The sequence below is a fragment of the Geotrypetes seraphini genome, chromosome 3 (assembly GCF_902459505.1).
Source record: "Geotrypetes seraphini chromosome 3, aGeoSer1.1, whole genome shotgun sequence".
Classification (NCBI taxonomy): domain Eukaryota; kingdom Metazoa; phylum Chordata; class Amphibia; order Gymnophiona; family Dermophiidae; genus Geotrypetes; species Geotrypetes seraphini.
The window spans coordinates 145,050,732-145,070,601 of record NC_047086.1 but is presented as its reverse complement, the minus strand read 5'-3'; the positions used below and the strand labels follow the sequence as shown (position 1 = coordinate 145,070,601).

Genomic DNA, 19,870 nt, shown 5'->3' with positions numbered 1-19,870 from the left:
AAAGAATGGAACTCCATTTAAAATATAGGACCGAAAGGGAGCGGGAAATGCAAATCAAGCACACTGCCTCATTCTGTCCAGCAACTTTGGCTAGGTACCATAAGCTTTCTCAAATGAGTTTTAAGAACTGACCGAATTTCATAAAAGATTGTTCCCTGCACAGGGCCAGGAAAAAAAAGAATTCCAGAGAAAGGGGGCGTTGCAAGAGAAAGCACCATGACGTGTTGATTTGAGGTGAGCCTGTCATGGAGGAGGTATATGCAGGCAACCATCGCGTAAGAATGAAAGGCTCTGCAAGGGGCATGGAAAACTATGACAGAAGAAAAAATATGATGGTTGATCAGAAGACAAATCTTTGCGCGTTTAAAGTTAGAATTTTCTACTGGCTACGGAACTGAACTGGAAGCCAGTGATGCAACCTAAACAAGTGGAGTGACAGAATCTCGTCTTGTAAACTGAGCAAAAAAAATAAAAATCCAAATCTGACTAGGTTTGCTTGGATTGCTCAGATCCTTTCTGCAGCCCCTCCCCTCCTGTGCTTTGCAGCTGCGTGGAGGGGAAGGGCAAAACAGTAGAAACATAACAGCTGGTTTTTGCTGCTTGGGAGTGCAGTCCTGAAACTTGTAATGAGGAGCCGGGAACAGCTATGGACTGGCAAGTGCCTGAGGCTATTTCCTGTTCGCCCCCCACATAGTTTACTAATCCCATTTTTCTTAGCTTGAAGCAGGAAGAGCTTTGTGTTTCCAAAATTCCCCTCCCCCCCCCCAGTGATCGATCGAAGGGGGCTGTGGTCTCTAGCACTAGTGGATTTGCCAGCGTTCTCACCTTCCCTCCTCCCCCGAAGGCAAGCTCTGCTCCGTGAGGAGAGGGACAGAGCCGGGACCCGGAAGCAGAAGTGGACTCCAGGTTTGCTCTTTGCTGAGTAAAGCTGGAGCGAGAAGCAGATCTTGCAGATGGGGAGCTGGCCACCGGGCATGGGAGATGAACACAACGAGGTGAATATCGTGGCCAAAGCGGATCTGCTCCCGTGCTGCAGAGAAACCGAGGAGGAGAGGAGGCTAGGGCCCCCTGCAGGGATGGGGGGCACAGGCAAGCAGGGAAGGAGCAGCCTGGATTTTGGAAGAGAGACTGAGAGAGACTGGATCTACCTGGAGCTGCACGAGACCGAGGTGTCACCGGCGAGCGGTCGGAAGCAGCAGCAAAGCACAAGGGAAGGGGGTAGGGAGGAACATGAGGTGGCCGTGCCACCAGCCTCCCAGATTTGGAAGAGACCCCAGGACATGGACAGTGCAGAGATCAGAAGGGGGCCGCAGAGGGCAGAGGCTAGAGAAGCCGAGTGTGGGGACAAAGGTGCGGATCATGCGGAGATCGGGGAAGGAACGCGGGAGAACAATGAGCCAGAGAGCGGGGACACTCAGCAGAAGTGGAAGCCCGGGTCCAATCAAAGCTGTGTCGGTTCCCACCAGCAGCAGCAGCAAGACGTGGGCTGCCAGACTGCCCCAGAGAGCGCCAAGGATGCTGCCAGCCCCGGCGGTCGCTTGCAAGGGGACGAAGCCGTCGTATCCTCCCGCGGGGTGCCCTGGACTCTTCGCGGTGGAGAGCGGGGGGAAGGCCCGTTGCCCGGGTCCGAGGAGATCCTGCCCATCAAGAGACATATTTATTGCACTGTGTACTGCGTGGAGAACGATCATCCGGGAGACAATTCCCCTCCCCACCGCGGAGAGCTGGGAGCCCCCTCCTCTCCCCCCAGGGACCCCACCCGCGCCTCTCTCTCCAACAGTTTGGAGCCGGATCGCTTCCGGCCGCCGGCACCCCTCTCTGTATCCAGTTTGATCGAGTCGGGCCTTGTAGGGAGTCCCTACTCTGGGGACTACGGGCACTTGATCATGTTGACCTGCCGGGTTTGTCTAGAGGACAAGCAGATCAAGCCACTTCCGTGCTGCAAGAAGGCGGTGTGTGAGGAGTGCCTGAAGAGGTACCTGAGCTCCCAGGTAAGTGCAAAGCCCGGCTCTCTCTACTGCACTATTAGTAGCCCAATCTGTTTATTGTTTTAGATGTAGAATGGGAACCCTTCTAGTTCAGCTGGCCCACTAGACCACTAGGGCTTGTAAGATAGGCCCAGAGGCCTTGCTATAGTGGGAGGGCAGCCCTTGTGGTCAGGGGTCCAGTCCAGAGAGGGGTCACATTGTGTCTAGGGGAGGTATTTCAGCTGAAAATGTCATTTTCTGCCAAAAGTGAAATATGGCTGAACCTGGATTTTGGGCTGGTTTTGGTACCAAAGCCAAAACTGAAACAGGAATTTAGTCTGCTTCTATCACAACATGGTCTCTTCAGTTCTTGCATTGTACCACTTTCTACTCTAATCCACTACCTTTGAGTAAACCTTAATTCATTTGGAGGCCAGGCCAGGCTCAACCATTGGAGCAGGTAAGGCTCACCCAGGGTGAACTCGCCGCCAGTGCTTTAGGTGGTCCAAAACTTTCTTCCCTTCTCTCTCCTGCCACTAGTCCAGTGTTGCTCCCTCTCCTCCTTCCCCTACCGCTCTCTAAACATTACCTTGTAAGGAGGAGGGAACAATGCTGGACTAGAGGCTGGAGAGAGAAGGGGAGAAAACTTAATCTTTGAGGGCAGGGGTGCCACCATTGACGTAGACTCAGGCAACCATAACCCTTTGAACCGGCCCTTTTGATTGATTGCAGACAAGGAATTTGTTCTTATGCACAGCTGATTGGTTTTTTAAAGTCATCCCACTGAATTACTTATCAATTATTTAGATTTTGGTTTTACATTATAGGAGAACATTTGCAAAATAGTGCTCCACACTGAGGAAAAGACCTCTGAGTCAGGACTTATGGCCGAAGTGTCGGGTCTTGAGTGAATAAAAAGATTGAGCACCGCAGGTCTCTTCTTTTGTTTTCCTTTGTTCTACCTTGAGAAATCTCCTGTTTGGGTGTATGGAGGCATTGTTACCAACATGGGCTATTGTTATTGTATCACGTCTCATTTTGTGCAGTAGGACCTACTTTCTAATAATCCAGGCTAACTGTAAAATAACACTTCTTAACAGTAGCCCAGGTTGATAAACCTCTATCCTTAATTATTGTTGCTTTTTGGGGGGTACTTATTTGACTTTGAACACTTGCAGTCTATTGTAATAGCAGTACTACAGCAGATTTTGGTTAGTTCAGGATGTTGTCTGTGGTGCAGGTGGGTTTTGAGGCCACTGAAGATGCTTGAGCTTGCCCTAGGTATCACTAATAATAAAACCCTAAGCGCGCATGCGCACTCCTACCTGTGTGATCCGTGGCAGGTAGGAGTGCGCATGCGCGCATAGGGTTTTATTAGCTTGGGAGGAAATGCCCGGGGCCTCCGGAGCGCTGAGGGGCAGCAGCGACAGAGGCGACACAGGCCGATGGGTGGTGGTGAAGGAGAAGCAGTGGCACTGGTGGCAGGAGCAGGAACTCTGAGGGGAGTGGGACCGGGAAATTGCCGCGAGGCGACGGGTGGCGGAGGAACAGCAGCAGCAGTGGCACTGGCGGCAGGAGCAGGAACTCTGAGGGGAGTGGGACCGGGGAATTGCCGTAGGGCGACAGGTGGCAGAGGAAGAGGAGCAGCAGCGGCATAGGCAGCAGCAGTAGGAACTCTGAGGGGAGTCGGGGGGGGGGAGGTAACAGGAAGGGAGGGGTACTTCTGGGCAGGGGGAGCAAGGAAGAGATTCTGCTGGAGAGGAGGGAGGTAACAGGAAGGGAGGCCTACTGCTGAACAGGGGGAGCAGGGAAGAGGTGCTGCTAGACAAGGGGGAGTTAAAAGGAAGGGAGCAGGGAAGGGGTGCTGCTGGACACGGGGGAGGTAAAAGGAAGGGAGAAGAGCTACTGCTGGACAGGGGGAGTTGGCAAGGGGTGGTGGAGGACAGCTGAAAAAAGAGACAGACAGAAAGAAAGAAAGACAGACAGAAAGCGGCCAAGGAGAGAGAGAGAAAGAAAGACACATCTATTCTAGCACCCGTTAATGTAACAGGCTTAAAGACTAGTTTCTATACAACCTTAATGAAGCAACAAGATTTTCCTTTATGATTAAAAAGTGTTGCGCACATAGACCCCTCCCCCCACACACATTTGGTGCAGACATCAGCAAGCATGCCTCACCTTCCCTCCAGACACTTATGGCTTCCTAGGCCCAGAGAAAAAAAGGTGCTGGAAATGTTCTTAGACATCTTGGTAATTTTATATTAGGTTCCAACACCTATCTGGCAAATGTTTTAACTAATGGATTGTAATTCACTGTGAATGTCCATTATCTTTACTGTACACCGCACAGAACTGAGAGGTAGCTGCGCTATAAAAGCATATTGTTATGTTATAATAAAATCATAATTTTTTAATTATGCACCAGTTGCAGCAGCAGAATTAACCCCCCCCCCCACCACCACCACCAGCTGTCCTGAGGCATTTGTATAGCTAGCCACTTGCCCTTTTAAAGTCATGACTAGGAGGTCCTTTTCTGAAGTTATTTACTTGTTCGGAGCAGACCGTAAAATGACACACGAGCTGGTAGATCCTCTTACAGTGACATGGCTGCTGGAGTGTCAACCACGAATCTATCATACATGATGCAACTATGAGAGGCATTCAATCATTTATCTATGTCAGTAGGAAAGAAGTTTTTAAATTTTTTATTTTCTATTTTTCAGCATAGTCCCCTGATAGCTCCATACACTTCATCCACTTTTCTTGCAATGACTTTAACCCTTTGAAAATAATTCTTCTGTTTGACCTTCAAACCAGGACATCATAGCTTCCTTGAAGTTTTCATCACTTGAAAACCGCTGTCCGTGGAGAGATTTCTTCAAAACTCAGAACAGGAAATAATCCGAGAGAGCCAAGTCAGGACTGTAGAGTGGATGGTTCAGCTACTGAAACCCACATTCTCAGATAGCAGCCTGTGATTGTTGTGACTTGTGCACCGGCACATTGTCTTGAAGAAGCAGTATGCCTGCAGTGGGTTTCCCTTGTCTTTTCTCCTTGATTGACTCCCACAAAACGATCATTGTGTTGGTGCAACTCCTCCCTGGTTATGGTTGTCTTTTGTGGCTTGAACTCCAGAAGCAAAAGTCCTTCATCATTTCAGAAGACAGTTGCCATGACTTTGCAGATTTTTTTGTCTTGAACTTTTTTGGGGTGGGGGATGACTTGTACTTCCACTGCATTGCCTCCATTTTGGACTCAAGATCTCTGTGATAGACCCAAGTCTCATCTCCAGTCACCAAATGATGAAAAAAAAATTCACTTGGTCTTCACGGAGCATCTCCAAGTTCTCCTGACAGTACTGGAGTCTTGAGGCCTTCTAACATGGTGTCAGCATTCTTGGATTCCATGTTGCATTAACCTTGGACATGCCCAACATTTCATGAATTATTTTCCAAACTGGACTTGCCGAGATGCCCATTTCTTCAGCTATTCAGGAAACCTTAATTCGTCTGTCTAACAAATTTAAATCCTTAACTTTCTTGCTTGATTTTCAGGAGGACTCGCTTGACATCCTGTCTCTTGGAACGTTAGACTCACACTGAGATGCAACTGTGCATGAGTAACCTTGAGACGTGTGCACAGACTTGTTGCAACATGCTTGCTACTTTCTTTCATACTCGGGTAGATAAATTATTGAATTCCCTCATAGTTACCGTTGTACCAGGATTTTGGAATGAAAAGTTTTCACCTTTTGTTTACTGATCATTTCCTTCTGTGTGTGCAGGTAAACTAATACTGTAACCATGTTATTTGATTAAGGGGAAAGGAAATGGGACTTGGAAACTACATAGGAGGATTACGAGGGCAAAGCTTTCTAGGCATTTGAGAGCAATGTTTCATGTAACCTTTTGCAATTAATAAAAATTTATTCTGTATGATTTTACTCAAGACAGAGGTTGACTGTTTCAGAAATTTTGTATTAGTGACTGAGACTAGAGGAAAGAGACTCACTGTACTGACATACTTGTGAGAAGTAGAGTGTACACTTTCTGAAGCGACAGTCACTCACTCAGCTGACAGTTTTTTTTAAATTTCTTTATTGAATTTTCAACAGTGCAAAACAACAAATGTAACATATAATGATATAATAAAAGCACATTCAACTTTCATATGTTCATAATCAACCATTTCCCCCCACCCACCCACCCAATAATCATTCAATAAAACACAAAAACATATATTTCCATAAAAACCTTACCCTTTTCTAAATAATGATATCTTCCCACCCCAAGTGTGAATATTCAAAAATCAACTTATGACATAAATAACCCCCCCAACCCTTCCCTGGATATGTACCACAATAAACAAAAACTACGGTAACTCATAGTCAACACTCAATTATTATCAATTATAACGAGGTAACATAAAATGCCAGTGGGCCCCCATATCGATTTATGTATACTACCATGCCCCAAATTCTCAGCATTTATTCTTTCAAATCTGTAACTAGAGCAAAGACTTGCCCACCAGAACGAAAAATTTAAACGATCACAGTTCTTCCAATTTCGAGTGATCATTTGGATGGCTATCCCTTTATATTGATCCATTGGGGGCTTGACATGTAATATTGTACCACAAATGACTGCCTCATACATTAGAGGAATTGATGATTCCAAAATGTTATTAATTCTACCCCATATTGACTTCCAAAAATTACGGTAAGTATCAAAGGACAATAGAACAACAGATGGTCAAGTGTCCCAATGTCTAAATGACAATGCCAAAGAACTAGAAAAACTCCCAAACCCCAAGATCAAAACTGTAATCAGGGGTAGAGACCACTACACAAAGAGAGGGGAAGGAACTAACATGTTCCACTATAAATAGCCGTAAGAAAAAATAATAACTGAAAATTATTATAAAGAGAGCCCTCAGTCACACAGCCACCTCCGACGGGAGGCAAAGGCTGTCACTGGCTTACACCAACAGGTGTCAACTGTGAAACATCCTAGGGCTCTCTAGTGAAATTTAGTGCAAAATAACACAAACAGTGCTTAAAGTGCTTATGTATTTTAAATTTTTAATTACCCCACTATATGTGAGTAGTCTCTACCCCTGATACAGGGGGGTTAGAAAAAACAAGTGTCCAATTTCAACCAGCAAAAAGAAGGTACTTAGCTTCTTCAGAAAGGCGATCAGCGTATCACCACAGCACTTTAAGCACTGTTTGTGTTATTTTGCACTAAATTTCACTAGAGAGCCCTAGGATGTTTCACAGTTGACACCTGTTGGTGTAAGCCAGTGACAGCCTTTGCCTCCCGTCGGAGGTGGCTGTGTGACTGAGGGCTCTCTTTATAATAATTTTCAGTTATTATTTTTTCTTACGGCTATTTATAGTGGAACATGTTAGTTCCTTCCCCTCTCTTTGTGTAGTGGTCTCTACCCCTGATTACAGTTTTGATCTTGGGGTTTGGGAGTTTTTCTAGTTCTTTGATTATTGCAGCTCCCATTTTTTCTTGGGTTTTCTCAGTTTCTGTTAAATGACAATGCCAGCATCTATTGGATTTAGAATTTTCTAACTTATGTAACCTAACAGTTTGTGGTGACCCAGCGTAAAGGTGTCAAATAGAGAATGGCACGGGGACAAATTTTTTCCCGTCCCCGCAGGAACTCAATTTTCCCATCCCGTCCCTGCAAGTTTTGTCGCTGTCCCTGCCTCATTCCTGTAAGCTCTGCCTTAACTGCACAAGCTTTGAAAACTTATGGTTTTAAAGTTTTTGAGGCTTGTGCAGGTGAGGACAGAGCTTGCAGGAATGGGGCAGGGGCAGGAAAAGAACTCAACGGGATAGGAGGGGGAAAATGAACTCCCCCAGGGACGGGGAAAAATTGTCCCTGTGTCATTCTCTAGTGTCAAATCATTCCTGAGACCAGTGGACTTAGAGGCAGCACCTCTTTTCTTGTTAAAAGTGGCATACTTTAGAAAGGATCAACATGCTTCAGTACTCATCATTGGAGAGTGAAGCATCATTTTGACAATCATTCCAACAACTTGAGACTATTTTTAAAAACAGCTGGCATAACTGAAAGGAATGCAGTCAAAAGCCCAGGGTGGAAGATGTTTTAAACTGGAATACCTTCCCAGTATTTTCTTGTGCCAGTTCAGTGTTCCAGCAGATGTACTGCAAACACATTTTTTTACTCTTCTTGCACTGCTGGGTCAGGTGCCACCTTTTTATGAGGTGGTGACTTGGAGGTTGGGGTGAATAGGCATTATTGCTCCCTCCCAACTTAAAGGTACATGGTAGAGAATGACACGGTGGCGGTTTACCCGCGGCCACCGCATTTTAGCCGCGGGTCACCGCCGAAAACGGGGAAGAAAACTAGCAGTCGCTGCGGCGACGGGGACAAGGCCATTCACCGCCCGCGGGGCGGTGAATGGGTCTTGTCCCCGCAGTGAGGCATGAAGGATCACGCGGTCCCCGCAGCTCACACCCGCCTGCCCAATCGATTCTAGTGTTTAGCCAGCTCTCTCCCTTCTCCTCACCTTAGTTTGTAGATTTTCTTTTTCGGCGACCCGCACGCTATCAAAGAGCCGCTGCTGCTCAGTTTCGATCTTCTGCTCTGACGCAACCGGAAACAGGAAGTTGCAGCAGAGCAGAAGATTGAACACTGAGCAGCCGCGCGTGTGCGGCTCTTTGGGAAAGCGTGCAGGTCGCTGAAAAAGAAAGCCTGCAAATTAAGGTGAGGAGAAGGGAGAGAGCTGGCTAAACACTAGGATCGATTGGGCAGGCGGGTGGGGGCTGCGAGGACCGTGCGATCACCCGTGTTCCCGGCTCAGACTGTAAGGAGGGAGTGAAAGAGAACAGGATTCTGGGCCAAGGTGATGAAAACGGAAAGAAAAACCCACAGCAGGAAAGAAAGGGAAGGACAGGCAGGTGAGCCAGATGCTAGAAGCAGGGGGGGGGAAGAAAGAGGGAAAAAAGCTAGATGGGGTTGAAAAGAAGAGACACACTGGTATGGAAGAGGAAGATAGGGGAAATCTGGACACAGGAAGGTAACAGAAAGAGGGGAAATTATGTGCATGGGGCTTAGGGACAGAGACAAAAAGGGGACATGCCATGGGGATGGTATATGGACACAGGGGGGGGCAATGGCAGATACATAGGGGAGATATTAGAAAAGTATATAAAATCGTACCCGTTTGAGGCTTTTATGTATGCAGCGGTGACGGTGACGGGGCGGTGAATGGGGTTGCAGTGGCGGTGACGGGGCGGTGAATGGGGTGGCAGTGGCGGTGATGGGGCGGTGAAGGGAATGGCGGTGACGGGGCGGTGCAGAGGATGGTGAGACGGGGACGGGGCGGTGACGGGGGACCAATTTTTTCACCGTGTCATTCTCTAGTACATGGGGGTAGGGTTTGTGTGAGAGGTGAGGGAACCAAAGGGCCACTTGGGCTATCTTGACCAGTTGGGGGTTCTTGAGGGTGGGGGGGGGGGCACCAGGACCATGCAGAGGATCTAGGGCAGGGGTCTCAAAGTTCCTCCTTGAGGGCCGCAATCCAGTCGGGTTTTCAGGATTTCCCCAATGAATATGCATGAGATCTATGTGCATGCACTGCTTTCAATGCATATTCATTGGGGAAATCCTGAAAACCCGACTGGATTCCGGCCCTCGAGGACCGTAGTTGCCCACCCCTGACCAAGCCATCCCTTCAGCCATACTTCTATTATATTGGTCCCACCTCCCCCTTCTCCCCTCCCCTCCCCCCACACACACAGGTGGGTTTTTGTTTTGGGTTGTTTTTTTTTTTTTTTACATTGGGAGCAATTTATTAGGCAGCAGTTTTTGATTATTTTTTTTAATGCTCACTGTGCTACGTTTTAGTTCAGTGGCTTAATGCTGATTGTCCTGCATGAATCTGTCTTGCTTCGGGAGTAAGATTAGCGCTGGAAAATCAAGCGGAAAACATTAAACCCTGCTCACTGATTGGTCCCTTGGTTTGACACCCTCAAGTAGTACAGGCCAAGCCAATCTCTAGAACTCCTAGTACATCCTTGTGGACATTTTGTAGCTCATTGCATTTGGCAAAGAAAGAGAACAATATTTCTATTTTACTTTTCGTACACATAAAGGTTGCTTTAAGGAATCTGTGTGGTGTAAAACCAAAATGTAACAGCTTGAACAATAGTTAGTTGTTTGGAATTCTGGTTTTATTTCTACTCGTAGATGATATTGTAACTGAGCTGGATGTCTGTGAGGGCGGTTCATGGCAAGCAAACTTGAAGCCTTAATATCTTGCATTAGGAAATGTTAATCAGTTTATAATACCAGTGTGCAGGATGCAGAAATGAAGGGAAATGTTCTAAAACTATTTTCTTTACCTACAGTAACCCTGGGTGATGTTCCAGAAAGGAGGGAGTGCACGTTTGAGTTTGTACCAGTTTTGAACTGGGAGTCAGGCTGTGGTTGTTTAGGGGCACTCGCTGTGGCTCTTCTGTACCACATCACTTTTTTGGAAAACCTCAGAATTGCATGGAGCCACTGTCTGCATTTTTGGTTTAACCTTTTAAGGAAGATTTTGAATTCGGTTCTTGTGAGGTTTAGCTGCTTGCAAACTTGGCCCATTGAGCAGCAAAGGTTTAGTACCTCTGACATAGTTTTGATAGTATAGTCAGGGATTTTTGTTTTGTTTTTGTCTCTTCTTCCTGGCGGAAGTCTCTACCCACCTCCTTATTTCATTTCTAATCTTGGCTCCCCTTGCCACCCCCTTTCTGTTTTTGGCCTGCCCCACCCCCTCCATTCTGTCTTTCAGCAGAGTGGCCTGAGGTCAAGGCTCCCTGGAATCTTTAGGCCTGTCTTTTGGCCTTTTCTCATTTTTAGTCTCTTTAATTCCCTTCTTACTACTGTATAATTTTCAGACATTCCAGTGAACGGAGAATGAAGAGAACGAAGCCCTCTTGGGGCTTAAACCCGCTCTTGAGATGCTAAACCTCTGTGTCATACTCTGACCAGAGCATGGTAATGCTGCATTATCATTTTTTAGTTGAAATCTGTTTTTATTAAACAACAAACCATAACAAATGCAAACAGCAGACAAAAATATAGCAGTTTTACCCTAACTAAGGAAAACAGGGCTCCCCACCCCCCAAGAGGACCGGACTCTTATGTCCTCTCAGGTTACAAAGAACCTCAAACCCCCCAGCCCCCCCCCCAAAGCAGACCCCCCCCCCAGAACTCCTCACCCCCCAGCCCCCCTCCCCCAGATCAGACAGGCGGACTGGAATACAACCGCAGTCTATTCAAAATACGACTACGCACCTGGGGAGACAAACTGTCCAAATAGGGAGTCCAAATATGAACAAAGTCTCTGCTCCTTTGCCGAGAGGAAGAAGCCAGGTTGGCCTCCCAGCTGAGAAGGTCATGCAATTTATTCCTCCAGTACCAGAAGGAGGGATGAACATCCGCCAACCAGAAATTTAGTATACACTTTTTCCCCAAAATATAACATTTGCTCAAAAACAGTTTCTCAGCAGAGGTATAAAGAAGGAGTGGTGAGAGAGAGCTTTTTAGAATACTCTGCTTGTCAATTTCAAAATTTATCTTGTGTTAGCGTTGGGGAGGAAAAATGACTGGTGTTTTGGAAAGTGTCTCTGGAGAGTGTGGCGCAGTGGTTAGAGCTACAGTCTCAGCACCCTGGGATTGTGGGTTCAAACCCCGCGCTGCTCCTCGAGGCCTTGGGCAAGTCACTTAATCCTCCACTGCACCAGGTACATTAGATAGATTGTGAGTCCACCAGGACAGATAGGGAAAATGCTTAAAGTACCTGTTTGTAAACCGCTTTGAGTGTGGTTATAAAAGTACAAAAGGCGTTATACAAGTCCCAGTCCCTTGCCCTTAATCACGCCCACCAAAATATGTTTGGTCATCGTTGGATATCCATGAAGACACGGCAGTGATCTGCGAGTGCAGCTTGCACATTTGGGGTAGGGTAGACACTGGCAAGAAGGCACTGATAAAATTCCATATCTTGTAGTTTAAAAAGACATGGTCCACTCGACCATCTCAGAAGTTGATGACATTTTTTTTCAGGGGGGTATATTAGAACCTCTAATGAAGGTATCCAAAGTTTTGGGGCATGGTCTCAACTAGGTTCAGAGAGTTAGGGGGTCCCTTTATTTGCGCTACGTTTTGTATCCGTGGAAGATCTCCTTGAAACTGGACCAGTTGACGTGGAATTATCCTATAAGAAATACCAAGCAGCAAGATAGAGTGGCCTTAGGTAAAACTCCTGGGGTAAAATGGCTGAATTTTCTTTCCTTTTTTTTTTTTAATTAATGGCCCCATGCTAATCTTGCCCCTACCATCACCCATTATATAATCGGTAAGGGCTCATGTGCTAATTAGTTAGTGTATGGCAGTGAAGCTACACCAACCAATTATGGCTCTTTTACGAAGGTGCGCTAGCGTTTTTAGCGCGCACACCGGATTAGCGCGCGCTATACTGCATTCTAGCCAAAAAACTACCACCGGCTCAAGAGGAGGCGGTAGCGGCTAGCGCACGCGCTTTTCCGTGCGTTAAGACCCTTCGTAAAAGGAGCTCTTAGTGAAGAACACGTCCACTCTCTGCCCCTAGACACACACGTATCCCCAAATTACTGCAGGACGCCTGAGTGCACCCTGAAGTATGACACTTCTCGCTGCAGTAAACGTGCTTTAGTGCTTACCACAGCGTTTTGAAAGGGCCCCAAATGTTAAGGCAGAAAGAAAGGCAAACTTAGGAGTAAGATAAAGAGGTTCTTTTGCTCAGGTGTATAAAAGCTTTATTATTTTTTTTTTTTTGCTCTTGCCACACAAATTAATTTTTGCTGTTAGTGTGTACTAAGTGTAGATTATGTGGTAATTGTTGGTGATGTGTCCAGTATGTTGTTATCTGCAGTTACCACACTGAAAGGTATTGTGCACTAGTTCACATATTAATTATGTAGCACTATTTTCATGAAAGAGACCTTATAGAAAATATTAAATGCAATTCACAGGCACATTGTACTGTAGAGGTAGTGCCACTGCCTTAGGAGGCCACCTGCATTAACATACAGTAAGCACAGAAAAAAAATCTTTTTAAAGATGATTTTTAATCTTGTTAGTCCTTGCAGATTGGGATCAACACAAGAGTTTGTAGCGCACGAGCTGGCAAAGACCTTATAAACGAAACTAAAACTTAGCTTTGTATATCGGGTCTTCAACCAAAAGGAGCTCGACTCGGTTACCAATAATTACAAAGATACAAAAGATGGAAAGAAAAAAAACAGAGTTGAGAAAAATGTTAATGTGGATGGCTTCCAAAATGTTTAGCAAACAAAATCGTTTTTTAAAGTTTTACGAAAAAATTGAAATGGACCGGAACCCCGGCTTAAGATAAGAGGAATTTCATTCCATAGTTGTGCTAATTTGAAAACGAAAGATTGACTGAGTTTCTTGATTCCTTTAATTCCCTTTACTGAAGGAAAGGAAAGTTTGAATTGTTGGGTACCTCTTGCATGAGAGACTCTATTAGCATTCCAAGATAGAGGGACAAGAGGAACAAAAATACCATATAGAATTTTGAAAGTGAAACATACACATTTGAAATGGATCCTGAGATGGACAGGAAGCCAATGAAGGTTTTGAAGCAAATGAGACACACGATCAAATTTACTTTTTCCAAAGATTAATTTTGCAGCGGTAATTCTGTATCCTCCAGATTCTATAGATTGTGCCTAAATTTGGACACCCAAAATTGCGCGTGATCCTGAGATCCACATGAAAATAAATTAATCAGGCATTAACGACCAATAGTTGGCTGTGAACAATCAATTGCTGACATTAATTGGCTCTAATTTGGATTTTGCACATGGTTTTGGATGCACAGAACTCTTAAGATCTGCGCCCAAATCCTCTCCCATGTAATCCGAAGGGGCATGGGCAGATCAGGGGTGTTTTGGGGGGGGCTTCACATCAGGATACACCAGGTTTTAGTTGGTGTAAGCTCTCGCGGCCAGAGTTGGGCGCCAGAATACCCGCTAAGCGCTATTCTGTAAAGAGTGCACAGCTCAGAGCACCCTTTATAGAACAGCACTGAATCCTAGGGAAGTTAACCAAAAAGATTAGTGCTGCCTTTAGTGAATTATTCTTCTCAAAATAATGTTTTCTTTGAGCCCTTTCAGTTGACCATTTTTTTATCGCTGTCACGCTTGGAAAAAGAAAAAGATAAGAGCTAAGCCCTCGATTGGTTATATTATGGGGTAACCTGCCTCAGCTTAATTGGCAGTCCTATACTTCTTTAAGATATATTGCTAATTAATCTCACATTAGCTATATTTTGGATCCAATGAGGACTTGAGCTGAAATTTAAGCATAATTGTTTTCTTCCTTTTTACTGATTATATGTTTCTTAGATTGAAGTAATTAATTCTTGGCTTGGATTTTGCTTTCTGTACAAGTTTTATGCTTGATATGTATTGTAAAATGATAAATAAATAATAAAAAAATAAAAAAAGAACAACACTGAGCATGGCACCTACGTTTGGTGCTGTTTACTGAATCTGGTCCTATATCTCTTCGACATCTCTAGAAGGCGGTTTGCGAGATTCAGACTGCTGTGGTACTGATTCTAGTGGCTAGGCGCTGTCTAGCACAGTTGTCAATCATCTGCTAGGTGCTCTTTATAGAATGACGCCTAGTGGCACCTTGTATTCGCTAGTGTCATCATGCTCGCGTTTCCCCTTTCCTCAAGTAAACTCATTGGCTCCCTGTCCACTTCCACATACAGTTTAAACTAGAGTATGACATGGGGGGGAAAAAAATCTGTCCCCATCACTGCCCCGTCAACGGACCACCTTCACCGCCCCATCCCCGCCGTCCCCTTCACCGCTCAGTCCCGTAACCTGCTGTCCCCTTCACCGCCACGTCGTCCCCTTCACCACCCTGTCCCCGCAGCATCCACCCTTCCCCCTCGCCACCTCACCGCCCCTCAGCGGCCCGAGAATCTCCCTCCCTCCCCCTTACCTTCATGGCATAAAGCAGGGGAGTCCAACCTTTTGGCTTCCCTGGGCCACATTGGTCGAAGAAAATGTTTCTGGGGCCGCACAAACGCTGCAGCAAGACAGAGGAGGGAGCCGGCAAGATGGTAAACACCCGGGGGCATCCGAAAAAAACACTGCATCACCCTCAATCGGGGCCGCACAAAATACTTCACGGGGCCACAGGTTGGACACCCCTGGCGTAAAGAAACAAGGGAGGGAAGGCACACGATCACCGATCACGCACGCAGCCCCTTCCCTCTCTCCAGCCAAATCTATTTCCCTTCCTCCCTCCCCCTTACCTTTGCGGCACTTTAGAAAAGAAACTGATGCCGGTGAAGCCTGCCTGTGCCGCCCTGCAGTCATGCATGTGTGGGCGGAAGCTTCTCCTCTGATGCAATCGGAAGTTGGGAGGGGGCCGCACACAATCGGTGACCGTGCACCTTCCCTCCCTTAACTGCGGGGACAAGGCCATGCACCGCTCCACAGGGCGGTAGATGGCCTTGTCCCCGTGCCTGCAGTGAGCACTTCCCCCCATCGTTTTCGGCGGGTTAACCGCGGCTAGCCACGGGTAACTACCACCGTGTCATTCTCTAGTTTAAATTTCTCTTATTAACCTACAAGTGTGTTCATTCTGCAGCTCCTCTCTTGTCTCTCCCTATAACCTCCCCCCCTTCCAGGAACTCTGTTCGTTGGGTAAGTATCTCTTGGCTGTACCCTTCTCCTCTACTGCCAACTCCTGACTCCGTCCCTTCTACTTTGCTGCACCCTATGCCTGGAACAAACTGCAAGTTCCATGAAGCTGCTCTTAAGGCCAACCCACTTGTAAAGCACCCTGGTTTCTCATTCCCTTTATAGTCCCCTACCTTATCTGCCTTATCATTCCAACAGTAATTCCCTACCTGTATAGATCCACCCTTTTTGTTCCGTTTGTCTGACATTATTAGATTGTAAGCTGTTTTAAGCAGGGACAGTCTTGCGTGTTTAATGTGCAGCGCTATAGAAATGATAAGTAGTCGTAGTAAACAAGTGTGCTGAAGGTAGGCACCTAGCGATGCCTAAGTGAAACTACAGTAAACCCCTGTGACTTTTTCAAGTGAAAACAATTTTTGAAATGGTTATAATTTAAAGGTGTAGAAGAATGATGCCGAGGTGTGCTTGCACTTCGGTCTTGCCCGGGTATGCGCAAAAGAGCTGCGGTTACCGTGAAACTCTCATGCAAAAGGCACGTTTCTTCCCCTTGTTTTTGGTTTCATAGCATGCATATAATTTGAATACCATTTCTTATGAACATTGGAGAGCTAGGTTTGATTATATCAGGGCCTTAGTCTCGCTCAAAATATAGAAGGAACCGAGAGAAACATGATGGCGGATAAAGGCCAAAAGGCCCCCTTGCAGTTTATACACATTCATAATTTGAATGTGTGCATCCCAGCTTTGTAAGATCAGTATTTAGACACCGCTCTTCCCTGCCCATCAGAAAGAACAGTATAGAAAAATTTCAATGAACGCAGCTTATATGCATCTGATTTATGCATGTCCAAATTGTGACTAGGGCTTCTAAAATAACCACCAAAATAAATGGGAGCACTGTCAACTACTATATTGGAAGCAAGTGGTATGATGGGGTATTTTTCAATAAACTTAGGGGCCTGTTATAATAAAGCAAGCCTTTAGTCAGGGATTCTAACTGGGCATTTCTGCTGGTTCATTCTAGGCCATTAGAGACCTGAAGCTGGCAGACACTTTTTCCGTTTTTGCTTGATTATTTTTTTTAATCTTTTGGCAGCCTGGTGATGGATAAACAATGTCTGCCCTGTTTCTGGTTCAGATTGTGTTTTTTCATGTGGTGTTTCAGCTCGGCTCAAAAAGCCAGCTTTGTGGACACAGGCCCTTTAGGACTGTATAACGCTGTGCACATTCAGAAAGCAGAGTATAACATGAAATTCACTGGAAGTGTTTTGTCTAACACCCTGGTGGTTTCTGAGTATTGGGCTCCCCACTACCCTCTGACCCTGTGCAGAATCTCTCAGGAAGCTTGGAGGACTGCCGGAGAGAGAACTAAAGCTCTTTTGATAACAGGTCAAAAGAGAGAGAGAGTGTGTAATATTTCATTTAGTTTACTGGTCTGTAAGTGCTTATGCTTTAGCACTGCATACCTGTTTGTAGAACATTTTCTTTCTTTTTTTTTTTTTTTTTTTTTGGAACTTTATTTAGTTTTTAATGCCAACAAAAAGTGCAGTACAATTTATATACAAATAATGATAATCAACCAAGCACTTATAATCAATCAGTATCTATACAAAAGATAAAAATTCCTTCCTCCATCCATCATTACCATCAGGAATAATACTAAAACAAAAGATATACCCCCCACCCGCTCCCACCCCCTTGGATGTGTGGGTGAAAACAACGGAAAATATTCAAGTGAAAGACCTTTTTCATTTTTTAATCTTTTTACTTTTATATGTTTTATTCTCTAGTTGCTGTGAGGAGGTAGTGGTCAATTGCAACAGATTTCCTGCTGAGGTGATAGAAGCAGTAAAGCATTCCTAGGACAGACACAGAAAGACCTTAAAGGAGGGCAGAGACTAGAACATGAGTCAAGTCTGATATCAGCATAGTTAGATTCAGCCAGTCTGCTCATTAGTATCTAACTATCATTATTGGCAGCCATCACTTGCCCCTTATGGTTTACAAACAAATGAGGTAATCTGAGAAGCGAGAAAGTGCCAGTTTTATCAAAGGGGGATCTGTCCTGTATTCAGTGAGGTCTTGAGCAGAGCAAGCTTTATGAAGCCGAAGCCCGGCACCCGGCTCCTTGTTTGACTCGTCATCTTTAAACATGATGCCAGGAGTGATCTGAACCTGGATTGTCTTGGTGGCTGCTTGTTTACCACATCACTTGGGAGCTCTCCTGTCCAGTTGCTGAGGCAGCATGGAACAGTGTCAGGGACACAAGCCTCAGGGATTGCAAACAGGTGCATTCTGTTTTATTGCAGCCTTGCTGTTTCCTCTCTAGAATCCCTTTTTGGTGGTTGATTTTATTCAGAATTTCATACCTATATAATGCAAATAAAATCATCATATCAAAAGTGGCAGCTTTACACAAACATCTCTCTAAAGGCAACAAATTATATTTAACAATAAAGAAGGGGGCAACTGTGCTGACTATAGCTTTTACTGGACAGTTTACAGCTTCACTGAACAGTCTACCATAGATTCCTTCGGGTTTTGTACTCCTCTGAATAGCCAAATACTGTTGAACTCACTCTGAGTTACACTGGCAATTGTATGAGGCTCTTATTCAGGTAACCCTTTCTTTTCTAATCTTAGTGTTATCAGCCAGACTCTGTAGGTCTTAAACAACTTTCTTTAATAACATGAAATAAAGAATAAACACTTACAATTGATGATTTCAAGGCAGTTCAACTTTTACAGAATCTTCTCACTCTACCAGTTGGGAGTGTGTCCACACACCTTGTGGAAAATAGCACTGTACTCCAGACTTAGATAGAATCTAAGCTGTGTTAACACTTAGAAATAAAGGATGAAAACCTGGTAGAAGAACAATGTTAGACTCAGGTTCTTATATAGCAATGCAGTCTTAAAAATATGGCAACTATTCTCTCACAAACTGAAGAAGGGTGGGCTTAAGCGCTATAGTTGCAGCCTAGCTCTCTGGGAAAAGCAAAACTTTCTAGGGATTTAAGTCCACAGAGCGCTCTTTACGTATACATCTTAACATAAACACTTGTTCTTATACAAAAAACTGAGCAAATGCCTGCATAAAATGGGGGCAGAACACAAGTGACTGTTGGGGAAGAGAGTGCAGCACTTGCTCAACACTCCCATGACCAAGGCTGCAAGAGCTGTCTATGGTCAGGGGAGGGCGATAGCAAGGGAACATTGAATGTGGCAAGAAGGGGAAGAGAAAGTGGAGAAGAGTGGAACAGAGGAGATAATGAATAGGTGGAGGAAGAGTGAGGAGAAGAGATGGTGGAAGTAACAAAGAGAAGCTGGCATGGGGAGATGGAAGAGTGAGATGTTGAAGGGTAACTGAAGGGCAAAAGGAAGAGAATATAGGAGATAGAGATTTATGGAGGGCATGGAATGGTAAAAGAGAGGGATGCTACAGAAATCTGTCACTGATCAGCACCTGGCTATTTAAAGATTATCTGAGGGGCAAGAGAGATTGGGGGGATCACGATACGGTCACAGAGAAAAGAGGGTGGGGTAAGGAGGTTCAAGAAACGAAAGAATAAGGAGAAATAGCTGAAATGGAAAAGGAGGATTAAAAGATGTACATTGTACCAGTAATGGAATAATCCAAGGGATCTGATCACCATGGTGTCTCCTGTATTTTTCTCATGGTGCCTGCCATAGAGAGGAGGCAGAGTGGAGCAGCTGCAGTGGCCTGGGGACAGCTCCCTAATTTCTCATCCCTGTAGTTTGGACACAGGAATATGATCACTCCTGTCCCGTTCTTCTTTCATACACAGAAGTACTTCACCTCCTATATCAGGGTTCTTCAACCACTGGTCTGTGGACCGGTGTTGGTCCGCAAATATTTTCTGCCGGTCCACAGGGCCGGCATGTCCATCGGGCCCAAGACAGTGTTCTTCAGCTGTAAGATGTAAGACTGCAAGCAGTACAACCCCAGAGGAAAAGAAACAAATGCATTTCTTCCTGAACAGACAGCAGATGTAAATCAATCACTAAATAAAAAAATTAAAACATTCCCCCTTACCATTGTTGTCTGTCTCCCTCCATGCCATGCCCCCCGGTGTTATCTTTGGGCTGGTTCACGCCCAAATGCGATCAACGCGGCATCTTCGGACCGGC

The 19,870-nt window shown here is 45.4% G+C and overlaps 1 protein-coding gene across 1 annotated transcript in view; it reads left to right on the top strand.

Moving 5' to 3' along the window:
* The first annotated feature begins 285 nt into the window (after positions 1 to 285).
* RNF217 (ring finger protein 217) overlaps positions 286 to 19,870 on the top strand; it is a 266,249-nt gene continuing 246,664 nt past the window's right edge. Inside the window, exon 1 of the mRNA XM_033937183.1 lies at positions 286 to 1,991. Coding sequence (XP_033793074.1) covers positions 954 to 1,991 — 1,038 coding nt within the window. The 5' untranslated portion in view covers positions 286 to 953. The remainder of the gene's footprint in view (positions 1,992 to 19,870) is intronic.